General features: G+C 39.6%; 1 protein-coding gene across 1 annotated transcript; it reads left to right on the top strand.

Annotated features, from left to right (window-relative positions):
* The first annotated feature begins 200 nt into the window (after positions 1-200).
* On the top strand, positions 201-15,075 carry LOC126375988 (phagocyte signaling-impaired protein). Its single transcript, XM_050023127.1, has 11 exons — positions 201-344; positions 435-659; positions 1,658-1,851; positions 2,607-3,305; positions 3,699-3,909; positions 4,458-4,580; positions 5,306-5,475; positions 5,743-5,933; positions 6,250-6,551; positions 7,674-7,897; positions 8,878-15,075. Exons 1-11 carry the CDS (start codon positions 278-280, stop codon positions 9,235-9,237), a joined length of 2,766 nt encoding a protein of 921 aa, XP_049879084.1. The 5' UTR covers positions 201-277; the 3' UTR covers positions 9,238-15,075.
* Positions 15,076-15,536: the final 461 nt, after the last annotated feature.

A 15,536-nucleotide genomic window follows, 5' to 3' on the forward strand; every position in this document is an offset into this window, starting at 1 on the left:
AGACTGCCTACTCTGGTGCGAAATAAAAGCGTGTATAAAACAGCGCCATCTATTATAGATAATTCGGAAATAAATACTGTCATGAATATGATGTCATTTCTATCATTTCGTGTCATGACTATAGAGATTTTTTTTTTCTTATATGGCAACACTATGCAAATGTCAATGTCAAACTATAAAACCATAGACAAAATCACAAAACAAACGTGCTGCTGAAAAGCCAAAGAAGTCCCGAAAGCGGATTTATTTTCGGAAAAAAGACTTAGATAAATGAAAAATGCCGGCGCGGCCTCAGCATATGCACGACGGCGGTATTGTGGAGCGTCGATTGCGGCCGATATACGGTAAATGCTTTGTAAAAATTACGTCTACAACAACCTCCCTTGGAGACGGGGTCTTTGCGGTGATATTATGAGAAGTTGTGTATTTTGCAGACTGGTTGGACAATGGAAACAATAAGAAGGCTCTGCAGGAGGCAGAAAAGGTGCTTAAAAAGAGTCCTTCGTTGCAAGCGGCGCGAGCGTTGAAGGCACTGGCTCTTTTTAGGTTAGGAAAAGCACCGGAGGCACACGCCGTGCTGGACGCGCTGGCGGACGAGAAACCGAGCGACGACACGACGCTGCAAGCCATGACCATATCCTACAGGGAGTCCCAACAACGTGAGTACTTTAAATTCATACTATCCTAGTACAATCCCCTTCTAAAAGACCAACTCTTAGTGCTATTTTTAATGCCACCATTTTTTTTTTATTATGGTTTACAAAATTAATAATAAATAACTTTAAAACAATATCTACTCTGGGTTCAGAAAGATGGCTGTCACAATAATTTAATTAGTCCATCAGCAGTATAAAAACTTTCTTCAGTGACAAATGAGCTAAAATAATATATGTATCCCTGAAAGGGTAGGCAGAGATGTATTGCAAAAGAGCTAAAACAATACTTTTTATATAAGTTAATTATTTCCACAATCATCTGTGGTTTTTGATGATTAGAAAAAGTTATTGTAAGTTACACCAAAAGATCTCTTAGCTATAACTTCATTGTAAGTATTTTGAAACATAATAACTTTAAATGAACTCCACTCCCACAGATCAACCGAGGAATTGGTTTTGTGGGGTTTTATTGTACCAATATGTTTTGTATTCTTATGAAAAATAAACATTTTACTTACTTACTTACACACTTCTATTTCCCCCATATAGGACGTAAAAATTCAAATTCAAAAATTTCTTTACTAAGTAGATAACATAGTTACACTTTGAATTATAATTTTTTTCATAACAAATGTCTCATCTGCCTAAAACTACTGAAACATTAAACACTCCTGAAACATTAAACATTCTTTAAAAAAAAGCAATATATTGTCATACAATTAGAAATAATATGTAGGGATGAGGAGTTTCAATTTCTTAGAATTTCAAGGTCAATGACCTATGGTCTATGTTTCTGAAGGTGTTAATTACTTTTAGAGTGTTATATCTAGGGTGATGGTGACACTATACCAAATATTGAGAAGGATAATTCAGCTCATGATTCATTGTTCCCCTCTTTCTGAATTAGTATTTAGTATGGTATCACTAACAGCCTAGTATTATCTTCTTGTTGCTGTAATCTGTGTCCCAGTGGATAACTGTTTTTTTGATCTTCCCAACAGTGCACAAGGTGTGTGCCTTATACGAGGCGGCGGTGAAGGCCGAGCCGTTGTCTGAAGAGCTCCACTCTCACTTGTTCATGTCGTACGTCTGCATCGGGGACTACCGCGCGCAGCAGCGGGCCGCTATGGCGCTCTATAAGTTTGCGCCCAAAAATCCTTATTACTTCTGGGCTGTTATGAGCATTGTTATGCAGGTGAGGCATCCATACCAATATTATAGATGCAAAAGTGTATGTGTCTATCTGTTCGTTTGTCCATCTTTTATGGCAAAATGGAGCGACGAATTGGCGTGATTTTTAAGTGGAAATAGTTGAAGGGATGGAGAGTAACATAGGATATTTTTTGTCTCTTTCTAACCCCCGCATTTCCCTAAAATGGATAAAAATCGTGCATCATTTATTTTTTTTAAAATGCCCCCTATCCCTTCAAAGAGAGGGTGAAATTTTATATGGGGTAGGAAGCTAAAAATTTGTAATAAGGAAATGGGAACTGTGTTATTAAGAGGCAGACAGTTAACATAACACACACATAATATTGAAAGGAGCAGAGCTAAGTCACTCTACATAATATTATAGTCCATTTTCAACTGTCTTTTCATGCAGTCTGGTTTTAAGTGCATTATATCATATATCCTGTACTTGTAGAATGTGTTATATAATTGTACTTCAGTTTATACAAAGTAGGATTGCCAAAATAAATTACCGTAAATTACAATAACTGTAGCATTCCAACTTTAGAAGCCATAAAAAATGCAACTATGTATAACTACTTCCACTTTATCAGTGGAAATACAATATTGCTTGGAACTGGTAGAATGAATTTTACAACCTTTTGTTTACATATAGATGCATCTCACCAGTTTCCTACTACGTAATTTCAAATCCTAATTTCTTACATTTTGTATATTGTAATATGGTAACTAATATTAATAAAATACTTCCTTCAACAGGCGAAAACTATGGATGATCCCACTAAAAAAGGCATCCTTCTTTCTCTAGCCCAGAGAATGGTGGACAACTTTATAACTGAAAACAAAATGGAGGCTGAACAAGAAGCACGGTTATACATCATGATCCTTGAACTACAAGACAAATGGGAAGACATCTTGAAGTTCATAGAGAGCCCCTTATACTCCAATTTAGTCCCTGGTTCAACTGCCCCAGCGTGTATACCGTATTTGATGAAGCTAAAACAATGGAGACGGCTTAATCTGATCTGTAAAGAGTTGCTATGGGAGAACCAAGATAGATGGGACTATTACTTGCCATACTTTGATTCGGTCTTTCAGTTGATGAAGGATGGGACTACAGAAGATGATACCACTGGGACCGTAGATGATACAGCGGAGAAATGCCACGAATTCATCTGCTCGATCATAGAAAGTATGTCATCTGGCAGAGCATTGCGGGGTCCTTATCTTGCTAGATTGGAGTTGTACAAACGGTTGTCTGTAGACGGTGATCCGTCATCCTTGCTTGGTAGTGGAGTAGCGTTATGCTTACAGTATTTAAGAGTGTTTGCTCATAAGCCATGTGCAGTACCAGACCTGAGGCCATACTTGCCAATGATACCGCAGAACGAGAGGGAGGAACACTGCAGAGATTTCTTAACATGTCTCGGATTTGATGAGAATAGTGAACCTGATAATGTAAGTATAGTTTTGAAATCTGTTACTTTATTTCCTAACGGTTAAATTACATCTTGAGGAAATTAGTATTCACAGTTATTTTATCATTTTCCTTTAAAAAATCTGTTATGAAATAAGCCATTTCACTTTTGTCAATTTTATATATTTACCAGAACTCTTATGGAAGTTATTTTTCCATTAGTTATAGAATTTCTTGAGAAGAATAGCTTTTTCCAATATTTTTAGTATAAGCCACAGAAATTGAAGTAATATGGTAGCATAGAGTTACTAAACAAATATTATTATTTAAGCAAAACATTCCAGCCAAGTTGTTGATGCCACATTTGTCAAAAAAAGGAAAGTAAAAAAGCAATTAAGTCTTTCTCAAAGACTAAGCAACCGTCCTCCAAACAGATAGACGACATCCAGCGGCACATATCCTGCCTATCGGCGTGGCGCCTCACAGCGGCACCGCTCCCCGCGGACCAGTGCCTCGAGCTCGCTCACACGCTACGTCGTCACTACGTGCGTTGTTTGCAACGCGGGCTGATCACTGCCACTGTTACTGAGTTCTGTGCTGCCGATGGCTACGGAATACTGGCTGCGCATCATTATTTCTTTGCTGGTAAGTTTCTAGACTTGCATCAATGAGTCATTAATTTATCTTAAGTGCAGTTTTTACTAACGCAGTGGGCTCGACCATTATAGACGGCGATATGGCTATCACCCTGGTCTAGCAAAAAGCTCGGGGAGGTATGGGTACTTAGTTCATCTTGCGATGGATGTACCTCTGCCTACCCCATTGGGATAAAGTCATGAGCTTATGTGATGTTGTAGGGGGCGAGAGAGACAAATCCTGGAAACCACGTGATATCAATTATCTATGATCCAAACATGAATTCAAACTCATAAAGTTGAATTAACATTTTTGGCTTTCCACCTAATTTTCCATGTAGTAGCGTAGTCATAAGTCTTTGTTGCACTATGACTGCATCCTTCAGAAATGCTCACTAGAAGCTCGTCAAATCGCAACTTAAAAAGCGAAAGGAAACAAAACGAAATTGTATATTGACGTATGTGAAATAAAACCATTTTTAAAATAAATAACACATTTAAGTCTATAAGGATATGGGTCCATTGAAAATAACCAATTTTAACATCTTCACCTTCCAGCGGTGGAGCAACAAAGTGCAGCACCGGTTGTTGAGGCGCTGTGTCTACTGGAATTAGTTCTGCACCACTCGCCGGCCAACTTCCACGCCAAACTGCTGCTTATCAGCCTCTACCACTCTATAGGTGAGTCTGTCAACCAAATGTCTGTCTGTCAATCCTGATAAAGTCAGAATAAAAACTTTTTTTGAACACAATACTTCGAATTAAAAACTGAATAATAGTTGTGCGTTTCCGCGTCAAACTAGTATACTAAGAGATGTTATTGTTTAACCTTTTCAGTATATCTTAACACTGTGACACCAAAATGTTTACTTTTGACATGTTTATTTAACAAAGCTGCAAGAATAAGCAGCATGAATGAGCATCTTGGCCTTACCCTGAAATTTGCGAAAGGGGAAAGAAAGAAACTAAATATTGTTAAATTGTGTATGTAGCGGACCCAACTAGTTGGCCACCTAGTTCCGCTCACATGCAACAGATGGCGCCACATTCAATAATGCAGTCTTCAAGCAGTCCTGAAACGCGGTATCGAAGTTTTCACGGCAAGACGTATATATACAATTTCCAACACAACACTGTTGGATCGTCGATCTCTAGTCACACTACCAACTTGTGGCTAGCGGGGTACTATGCTCAGTTCGGTACCCCGAAAACATCCTTTGGCGGCAGCACACCCTCGCCGCCAAATGTAAATGTATTGTGTGTTGTGGTTTGTCTGAAACAAACATTTTTATTATTATTATTGTTAAAAGTCATGAATTTCGCGACGGAAAATTCCACTTGATTAACTCAGAATCATGAGCTGAGGAATCCCTCTCAGTATTTGATGCTGCCTGACGTGTGTGCAGGTAACGCGCTGGCGGCGGACTCGGTGTACCAGCGGCTGGAGGCCAAGCACGTGCAGCTGGTGTCGCTGGGCTGGCTGCACGCCGCGCGGCTGCAGCCCGCCGCCGCGCACACGCGGGCGCTGCAGCTGCTGGCCGACACCCGGGCCTTCCACCACCACCACGCCAAAGACGTCAGTGCATCTACCGTCTTTAACCTATACAAACACATACAAAATTAAAAAAGGTTTAAAAGAAAAACTATAATAATAAGTGTGCCGGCCGACGTTTATTCTAACACACACAACCTATTTCCAACGGTTAAACCGAATTAAATTCCTTCCTCCAACACTTCGTATGGCCGCCATCTTGTTTTTCCGCCATTTTGATTATTTTTACCCGTGACTGAATTTGACCATTTGAATATGTTTTGTGGAAAAAAGCTGTCCCTCTCATTACAGAGCATGGAACACCTAACCTACGCGTACAAGTACGGAACGTTCGAGAAGCTAGTAGAACTAGTGTCGTGGGGCGCTCGCCTGCGCGCATGCGCGTGGTGCGCGCTGTGTGCGCGCGAGCGGGCGCTGTGCGCTTTGCTGGGCGGCCCGCCCGCGCCGCTGCACGCGCCGGCGCCGCTGCTGGCGCAACACACGTCAGTATTTCTATATCACATATTACCTGAATATTATAAATGACCTACATATGTCCCGCTACTGGGAATAGTCATCCCCTCAAAGGACACCGGAAAGGGTATATCATACTCAACTACGATGCTCCTCTGCACCAGGTAGAGGTCCTAGTAGCCAAAGCATTTGTTTTCTAAAAATGACTACCTTCATGTGGGAGAGAATCCGAATGACCGAATTTCACGACTTGCCCGGAATGACACACAGGTGTTTACTTTCTTCATTTTAAATAATCATAAAAAAAAATGCAAAAAAAATAATAATCATATTTTGGTCTTCTAGGGACAACCGCGACCTGAACGTCATTTTAAACTGGGACCCACCTCAACTTCAAGATCCAGACTTAAAATCCAGAACATTCGACCAAGACCTAGCATACCTTAGACTGAAGGACGGCTTAGTATCCGCCATAGCTCTGTGCATAGAGTGTGCAGATAGTCGGCCCATAGACGAAAGAAGACAGCAGTATTCTGAGTTAAAGATCTGTGTGGACGCGTTCAGTGTTGCCATGGAAAAGTGCAAGGAAAGGTATAATTGTAAGGAGAGGATTAGTATATCAGCGCCGTTGCCTAGTAGGATTATTGGTGAGTGAATTTATTGCTTTTTAGGCGTTATTATTATTTATGTGTGAGAGGGCTGACTAATGCAAGCCGATTAGCTACAGCGACCTAGCGGGATCTATTGTGACCAAATCTCTACATACATTTAAAACTCCTCCAATCTGTTCGATTAGATTGAGCGTCTTTTTGTGTGCGTCAAGCTAGCGGCCTCAAAAAAAAATGGGCATGAAAAAATAATTTGACCATACCAAAAATTAGTACTCTTATTGAAAAAAATAGTACCTGTTGTAAAAAAATTAGTACTATCACGGTTCTGGATTTATAGCCATGTTTTATTGCACTTGCTAGCTTGACGGTGAGCGAAATTTGGCGAGAGTTAACGACAAGGTCTTTCGCTTTGATTTAAACGCCAAAAAATCTCAAAAAGTCTTTTTGGGAGGATGCTCCTTGACCTCCTGGAGATCCATTATGTGGCTTATATGTGACAAGCGATAGTAATTGCGTTAGTGAGTAATTCGCTTAATTATCAATAATAAAATGTAAGTTCTTGGAATGTTGAAGATACCAATTTAATAGTAATACTCACGTAACAATTACGTCATCAAACGGCTGGCAATGGCGGCTTTTCATAGGATTTGCTTACCTTGTTTTATTATACCATGCATGCGACGTTTGTAATAGAGTATAGGGTGCCGTTAACCGGGAGGAATAAAACACAATTCCTGGAAACCACAGAAACTTCAAACTCAGGCGAAGTCAATGGTTTAGAGCCCAGGCTAGGGTTAGAACCCGTGACACTAAAATGTATGTCACACTTTCTCCGAACAGGCCTATCATGGATTTACGCCCTAACAGTGCCTTATTATGTCTATACATATTTATGTTACTGCACTGACTGTAATCTATACTAACATTATGAAGAGCAAAGTTTTGAATTGAATAAACTCAAAAACACAAAAATAATTCTACATTATCACTGAGTAATATAGGCTATATTTATTACTATATAAGAATCCGTACTAAAATTTACTCTTAAAAAGTAAATGTTCACACGTGCGGAGCCGCGACGGGTCGCTAGTAGCTTATATCATTTTAGTCAAATACTTTTCGCGCATTTTCCATAACTTTAAATTCCTTCTTCCCCAGCATTTGTAAATTCACCGGTTCCCTACCGGGAGTTGTACTCTACCTGCCTGTCCATGGTGGGGGAATTCTCTATGGGTAACGCTGCGCCCGCGCACACCCTGTGCGACCGCGCCGCGAAGCTGGTGGAGCAAGCGGTCGAGATACTCAAGAAGGAGGTCGCCGTCGGTGGAGATAACCTGTGGAGGGCCAGGGAGCGGCTGGAGATCTTGTCTAATTATCTTGAGGTCAGTAGACTTTTTTAGCTTCCTAACAATTTTAGGGTTGAACCACATCTTTCAGCACCATATCGCACTTTTATCCTTTTCTGTTACTCTGAACCGTAATTGGCTAGAGCAAGAGAGAGCGACCGCATGTCATCACCTCGTCGATTGTGCCGCCTGCGGTCACTCTCAACAGTAAAGGATAGAAGCATAGGAAAGTGCTAGGTGCAGCCAGATGTGGTTCAACCCTTAGGGGCACAGATCACGGGTCATTGACCTTTCATTCACGATAGCATACATAAACTGCCTATATACGTCCCACTGTATGGAGCATACTCCACCACGCTGCTCCACTGCGGGTTGGTGGAGGTGTTTTTACGGCTAATAGCCGGGACCAACGGCTTAACGTGCCCTCCGAAGCACGGAATCATCTTACTTTTTCGGACAATCAGGTGATTCAAGCCTGAAAAGTCCTTACCAAACAAAGGACAGTCTCACAAAGTGATTTCGACAATGTCCCCATCGGGAATCGAACCCGGACCTCCAGATCGTGAGCCTAACGCTCTAACCACAAGACCACGGAGGCACGGAGGCTGGCACGATAGCATGGAGTAACCAATAATATACTACGTAAAATACATTGTCCCTCGCCATAATAGAAAAGTTGCCTCTAATTTGGTAGCATGGGTGTGCTGCCGCCAAAGGATGTTTTCGGGGCACCGAACTGAGCATAGTACCCCACTAGTCACAAGTTGGTAGTGTGACTAGGGATCGACGATCCACTTGAGTCATGTTGGATTTTGTATATATGCGTCTCGCTGTGTAAACTTCGATATCGCGTTTCAGGACTGCATTATTAAACGGTGGCGCCATCTGTTGTATGTGGGAGGAACTAGCTGGCCAACTAGTTCGGTCCGCCACAGCTAATAATAATTATTCAGGGTTATTGACCCCAAATTGCACTAGCTACGACCTTCATTTTACTTATATTGTTTACCTTACAGTTCATCGGCATAGTATCCTTCCTCCTCGGTGTCTGCAACGAACTCATCACGCCAACCAACACGAAGAAACCGAAGAAAAAAACCAACCACTCGCCAGACGAACTCAAAACCAACGAACTCCTCAACAAACTCAACGAAACAGTGCAAAACTCGATCACAACCCTAGAAGAAATATTCGAGAATTTACCCAAACACGAATACAAAACGACCTTAGTAGATGAATTTAAAAACTTAAACCTTGAAGATAAGTATCAGAGTCCAGTGGAACAGAAACTAAAGACCACGCACGCGGCGATGGTGAACGACGTGAAGAATATTTTGATGAAGAAGACGAAATATTTGAAGAGTCTAATTCAGTGACCGGCCGTGCCCTATTGGGTGCGACGTTTCATACATATCTTGTAAATATTTCTTTAGATCCAGTGCTGGTTTGTAACGGATATATTAGTCAATCTTAACACATACAGTCATGAGCAATATAATGTATCCACTTTAGGACTCTGTCGCACTAACATATTTGACATTTAAGTGAGACTTACAGTTCAATTTGTCAAAAAAGTTAATGTGACATGGTACCAAAGTGTAGACATATTAATGCTCGTGACCGTACATACGTTAACTCACACCCATACATGCAGTCATGTAAATACATACACATGTGTGTATGAATGATGGATGGACGCCAGGCGACGTCATAATCGCTTTTGGTATTCATGCCTCAAGACAAAACAAGTGATATATTAGATACCAATTTTAAATAGAAGCATTATTCTCTTCTATCGTGTGGGTTGTGAGGTGGAGTACTAACCACAGAAAAAAGCAAAAATGCATTCTGTTAGTACTCGATACTTTAATATTTATCAATTATACAATAATAGCTTAATTCAGTAAGAAAATTACAGAATTTGGGGTCAGAATTATTTTTAACTAGCTTTAATTTCGAGGTAACACGGTTCCCCTCTCCTTATGTACCAATTTTTGATTCTTACCTTGAAAACTGCGGAAACTCCCATGTAAAATTTCATCCCTTCTTAGAAGCGGCGATTTTTTGTTAGTCACATATAGTCTGCATTGAAAATTACGGAATGCTCCATACAAACTTTTGCTCCCATTTTAGGGAAGCAGGGAGTTAGAAAGAGAGAATAAGCAGCCTATGTCACTCTCCTTCCCTTAAAATATCTCCACTTAAAATCACGTCAATTCGTCGCTCCGTTTTGCCGTAAAACACGGACAACCAGACAGATACATACACATTTATAATATTAATATATATTAGCCTTGCAAATATAATTATGACAATAATATTCCTTCTCTTTTTTGCTTTATAAATCGGCACTGGGTACATAATGTATAGTGTTAATATCTCCCACTTAGTATATAAACAACGCCTTATGCTGTTTCGCTATTTGAAACCGGGGCTAAATTCATAATGGTGAAATGTTTTCAAATTGAATTGTGGTACAAAAAGTAAAATTAGTTTATAAGAAGCAGATTGGGCCTTATTAATAATAGTTATATACAATTTATTTCGGGCTACAAGGGCCCTTACAATTAATACTTTAACCTAAGTATGCATGTAAAAAATAATGAACAGCAATTTAAAAAGAGAACCACTTATTTTGACGAATTTTGTGCCGCTTCGATGGTACAGTCATGAGCAATATAATGTACCCACTTTAGGACTCTGCCGCACTAACATATTTGACATTTAGTGAGACTTATAGTTCAATTTGTCAAAAAAGTTAATGTGACATGGTACCAAAGTGTATACATATTAATGCTCGTGGCCGTACTCAGTGGCGGTCTTCGGCGGAAACCGCGATACACCACGCCATTCGGTCAGAACAAACTATTAATGATAATAGACACGGTGATCCTGTGTTTCACTGGCTTGCTTCTCAAACGGGGAGCGCCAGTTCGAACCCCGGCACCGGACCTGCACTAATGAGTTATGAATTTAAGTGCTTCACTAACACAGTTGGCTCAACCTTTATAGACGGCGATACGGCTCACCACCTCGAGAAAGCCCGAGGCGTGGGTACTTAGTTCATCTTGTGATGGATGTACCTCTGACTACCCCAATAGGGGTATGGTCGTGAGCCTATGTGGTTCGGCCAGAAGTCCTTCATGAAGGTGTCCAACACGTCAGCACGTACACCATAAAATAATTGTAGCTGTACCTTCAAGAGCTGGTTTTGGTTGATTGGTTATTATCAGCTGTTGCCACCGTAAGTACATAATAAGCATTGTGATTTTAAGCAATAATAAAGTAAGTAAAACCCGTTCAATAGTTTCGTAACTAAAAATAAATATCATACGTAGGAGACTTGCCGTATGGATTTCTCTTAAGATATCTTCCAAAACTTGTTTGATTGGAATTTAAATCATTATGAAATTAGTCCCAAATAACACAGAGAGAGTACGCTTCGATCAACAGTGAAATATACGCTTTGATCGTGACAAATAGAATATAAATATTTAACAGAACATGAAGTGCGGCAGATTATTTGTTTAACAAAACGACGTGTTGAATTAAAATTTAAATTTGGAACATTAATATTGAGAATTAAAAACTTTATAATACCCAATACTGTAAAATTACATTTATTTTTATTCCTAATCGAGTTGAATTAAAATTTAAATTTGGAACATACTTATTAAAGATTAAATAATACCCACACTACTGTGAAATTACGTTTATTTTTTATTCCTAAAACTCGGTACTTAATATTGTTCTAATTATCATCAATCAGTCTGTATCATATCACACGTGAAGTGTTATGTTGACTTATAACTTTATAAGCAACTGTGACGTCAAATGCCGTGTTTATTATCTGACGACTTTGTGTTCTTACGACTTATATTATACAAATGTTGAGAGCGAAAGTAGCTATTACTAGAGTCATTATAATAAGTATGCTTAGCTATTTTTGTTATAAAAAAAAATCTTCATTTCCATACCCCTTTCAACGTAGCATGATTAGAGTGACATATCTCACGTATTTTCCGTACTAAGCTGTTCAACGTTGGTGCGAAAGAGCCATATTTGTCGTCTCTTTCGCTCTAGACGTTATAATTATGCTACGTTAAAAGTTGTAAAATCAGTCTACAAGTAAAGACCCTTTTTCCTAGACTAAAATTTCTTAGCTCAACGAAATAGTGCCTAGTACGTTAAATAATTAGGTTTGCAATCTTTTGGCATAATATCTATGGATTCTATATCCCGTATGCACATTTACAGGTACCCATAACTCATATTCTATTGCGAATATTTTTTGAATTTGATATGGTATTGTTAATGATAAAAGGTAAAATTAGATAGAATAATAAAGGAAAATCACAACATATAGCGCCAATAAAGACTATTTGGTTTCTTACTAATGTTAATACTAATAATGTTAATGTACTTTTGCATTTATATATAAATTTTAGTAATAATATACTAATTGTAATCTTAACGATTGATTTGTTCTTATTGACCTATTTGATACTAACTTGTGATGTGAGTATATCGGGTACCTGTCCGTCGGGCTAGATGAGTCACGGGTAGTTACGGGTGAATATCAAAATGTGTCAAGTTTGGTAGCGACTGTCATATAATTTTTTCGTGAAAAATTGGAGAAATTGGGAGAATTGGGAATTGAAAAATTCCTTTTTCATGTCGGAACCGAGGATCCTTTTGGATCTTTTTCATGTCGGAACCCAATTTTTCACGAAAAAATAATATAAAATTTCGCCACCAAACTTGAAATTTTGAGATTCACCCTTACCATGGTTACTCCCCACCAAATCCCTCGAGATCGTGGTTACCATAGTTACGCCCCGCCGATTTGCTATTAGACTACACGATCTGATCGGCAAACAAAGAGTTGGTGGGGGAGTAACCATAGTAACCACCCGTGACCTTGATGCATCTAGCCTAACGGATAGGTAGGTGTAAATAACCGCTTATCTTAGTTCAAAACGGACTTTTCAGTTCGTTCGTGTAAATTAAAATAAGCTGCAAAATAGCAAACACGGGGACTATAGAAAATGGTCCTTTTTATACCACAAAAAAAGAAGAAAACTGTTATATTTTGGATCACATAATTTTTGTTCACAATCTATCGGTATGAAGAGCCCTATCTAAAGGGCTTAGTCTTAAGGCTGGCTGTCCACGGAGAAATTAAACCAATAGGATTGCACAAACTATTCACCCGTGGTAGCCCACTTGGTAAAACGCTTGCCTCTCACTTATAGGTCGTGGGTTCGAATCCAGCACAGGTCTAAACCAATGATTGTCGAATTTGTTTTTGAATTCATGTTTGGATCATAAATTATTATCACGTGCCAGCGATGAAGGAAAACACATTCCCGAGAAATGCATTTTCGGTGTATGTAACCTAACCTGTATTGGGCTGGTTTTCCCTTTGCGGGTTGGAAGGTCAGACAGGCAGTCGCTTCAGTAAAAACCGGACCTGTCAAATCTTCGTGTTAGGTATGTGGACCCTGTGAAAAACGGAATAATGCTAGGGTGATGAGGATTGCATAAACTAGTTCTCAACTCCTTTTTTTGACGTGACTTATTGTAGATTTGCCGCAGATGGCAGTAACTATTTGGCCGGACACATGGGGAGCGCTGAAGGCTCTCACCCGGTACAACGTTTAAGTTCGCTACTCCCTGTATTGATAAATTTTTCTCCGTTTCATCCGCCGGCAGGCAGCCTAAAGAGGGTTTTCGGAAATGACGTCAGGTTTTGACAGCGCGTATTGTTGATATGGATGACCTCTTGTCAAAGTGGCGCCAACTAGTGGCGTGAATTAGTAAAATCGATCATTACCTCATTCTTTATATCGACGTTTACTTAAGAAATGTATAAAGCAATAATTTTTGACAAAACCTTTGTCTTCTTTCAGCTAGTAAGTGCATCTTTGTAAAATGTTAATAATTATTAATGATTATGAAACTTTCTATTAGAATGTTGTTCCTAAATCTAACGGTTACCTGTATCAATTCTTCGACATAATTATAGAATATCCACAGACTGCTTAGTATTATGTAAATAATTATATTTATTTATTCGGATAATTCAATCTATAATACAATGAAGCTTAGACACTATGTTAGTCTTAAACCTACTAAATACAACTTACTTATCTGTCTACTGCTATTTGGCTGCACGAGTGGAAGGCAACACACGCCAAGACACGTACTGCCGAATTATCGGACCATCCTTCAGGGAAATAATAGATTTGAGTTGCCTTTGGGACAGCTTTACATTACATTTATTCTGCCACACTTTGGGGAGGCGAGTTTATACGTACAGCACATACCTCCGTGGTCCAGTAGTTTGAGCGTTGGGCTCACGATCCGGAGGTCCCGCGTTCAAATCCCGGTGGGACATGTCACAAAAATCACTTTGTGATCCCTAGTTCGGTTAGGACATCAAAGGCTGTCGCCATGCCGCGGAGGAATGCGAAAGCGTTCCCGCAGCTTGGCATAATGGCGGTGATTCGGACACCAGGGGATTTTCGTTGATGCGAGTCCGACATATCCTTGTCGCTGCCCCCGCGGCGGTAGGCTATGGAAAAAAAGGACATTACAGGTTGATCACCCGATGGTCCGAAAGTAAAATAATCCGTGCTTCGGAAGGCACGTTAAGCCGTTGGCCCCGGTTACTGCTTACTGATTTAAGTTATTAAGTATGAGCCTTGTCAGAAGCCTTTGCCGGCTCAATACTAAACCTGGCACCATGGTTGATGGGGTGGTAATCCACCTCACAACCCACACGATAGAAGATCGAAGCACACATAGTCAGTGTAACAACGTCAACAAATCATGTACTTCGGCAGAGGGTAACGCGTGCGTAACTCCGATCTATAATTTATCTGAGGGACTTTCCACTCTGCTTGCCACAACCGCCGGAAGACTGTAGGCGCTGTAACGGACCCGACGCATCAAAGAGGCCGCTAGAATGCGCTGCGCACTACGGTCGGGAAGCAATGCGTATAATAGAACATTATATTTTATTTGTTGTGCATACGGGCCTTGTACAGAGAGAAGTGTGGTGCTGAAACGTTTTCTAGAACCATCTAGAAGTCTAGAATGTTCCAATGATACTCTTCTGCCTGACGTGTTAGCGTTTAACGTATTGTTTGTACCTAAGAGTGGTAATTATTACGATTTTGTATTTAATTACAATTATTTATACAGTCAAATTTGAGTTTTATTTTATGCATCCAATCCATACATGTACAGTCATGAGCAATATCATGTACCCACTTTAGAACCCTGTCGCACTATCATATTTGACATTTAATGAGACTTACGGTTTAATTTGTCAAAAAAGTTAATGTGACATGGTTTCAAAGTGTATACATATTAGTACTTGTGACCGTACATGTTTGAACAAAAAATAAAAGATTGTAATTTGTGTATGTATGTTATGGACTAAGTAAATTGGGCATTATGTATAAGGCCTGAAATTATAGGGCAATTTGATAATAATTCAAATAATCAAATTGACCAAGCATTATGTATAATACATATTGCCCACCACCTTTTGGGCAGAGTAATAAAAAAATATACGTGTATATAAGTATTGGCATTTAACTTTAAATAAATGTTAAACAATTTAAATGATCAGACTCCTCACCGGCTTGCTTAACGGGGAGCGCCG

This window comes from Pectinophora gossypiella, chromosome 20, assembly GCF_024362695.1.
Source record: "Pectinophora gossypiella chromosome 20, ilPecGoss1.1, whole genome shotgun sequence".
Lineage (NCBI taxonomy): Eukaryota > Metazoa > Arthropoda > Insecta > Lepidoptera > Gelechiidae > Pectinophora > Pectinophora gossypiella.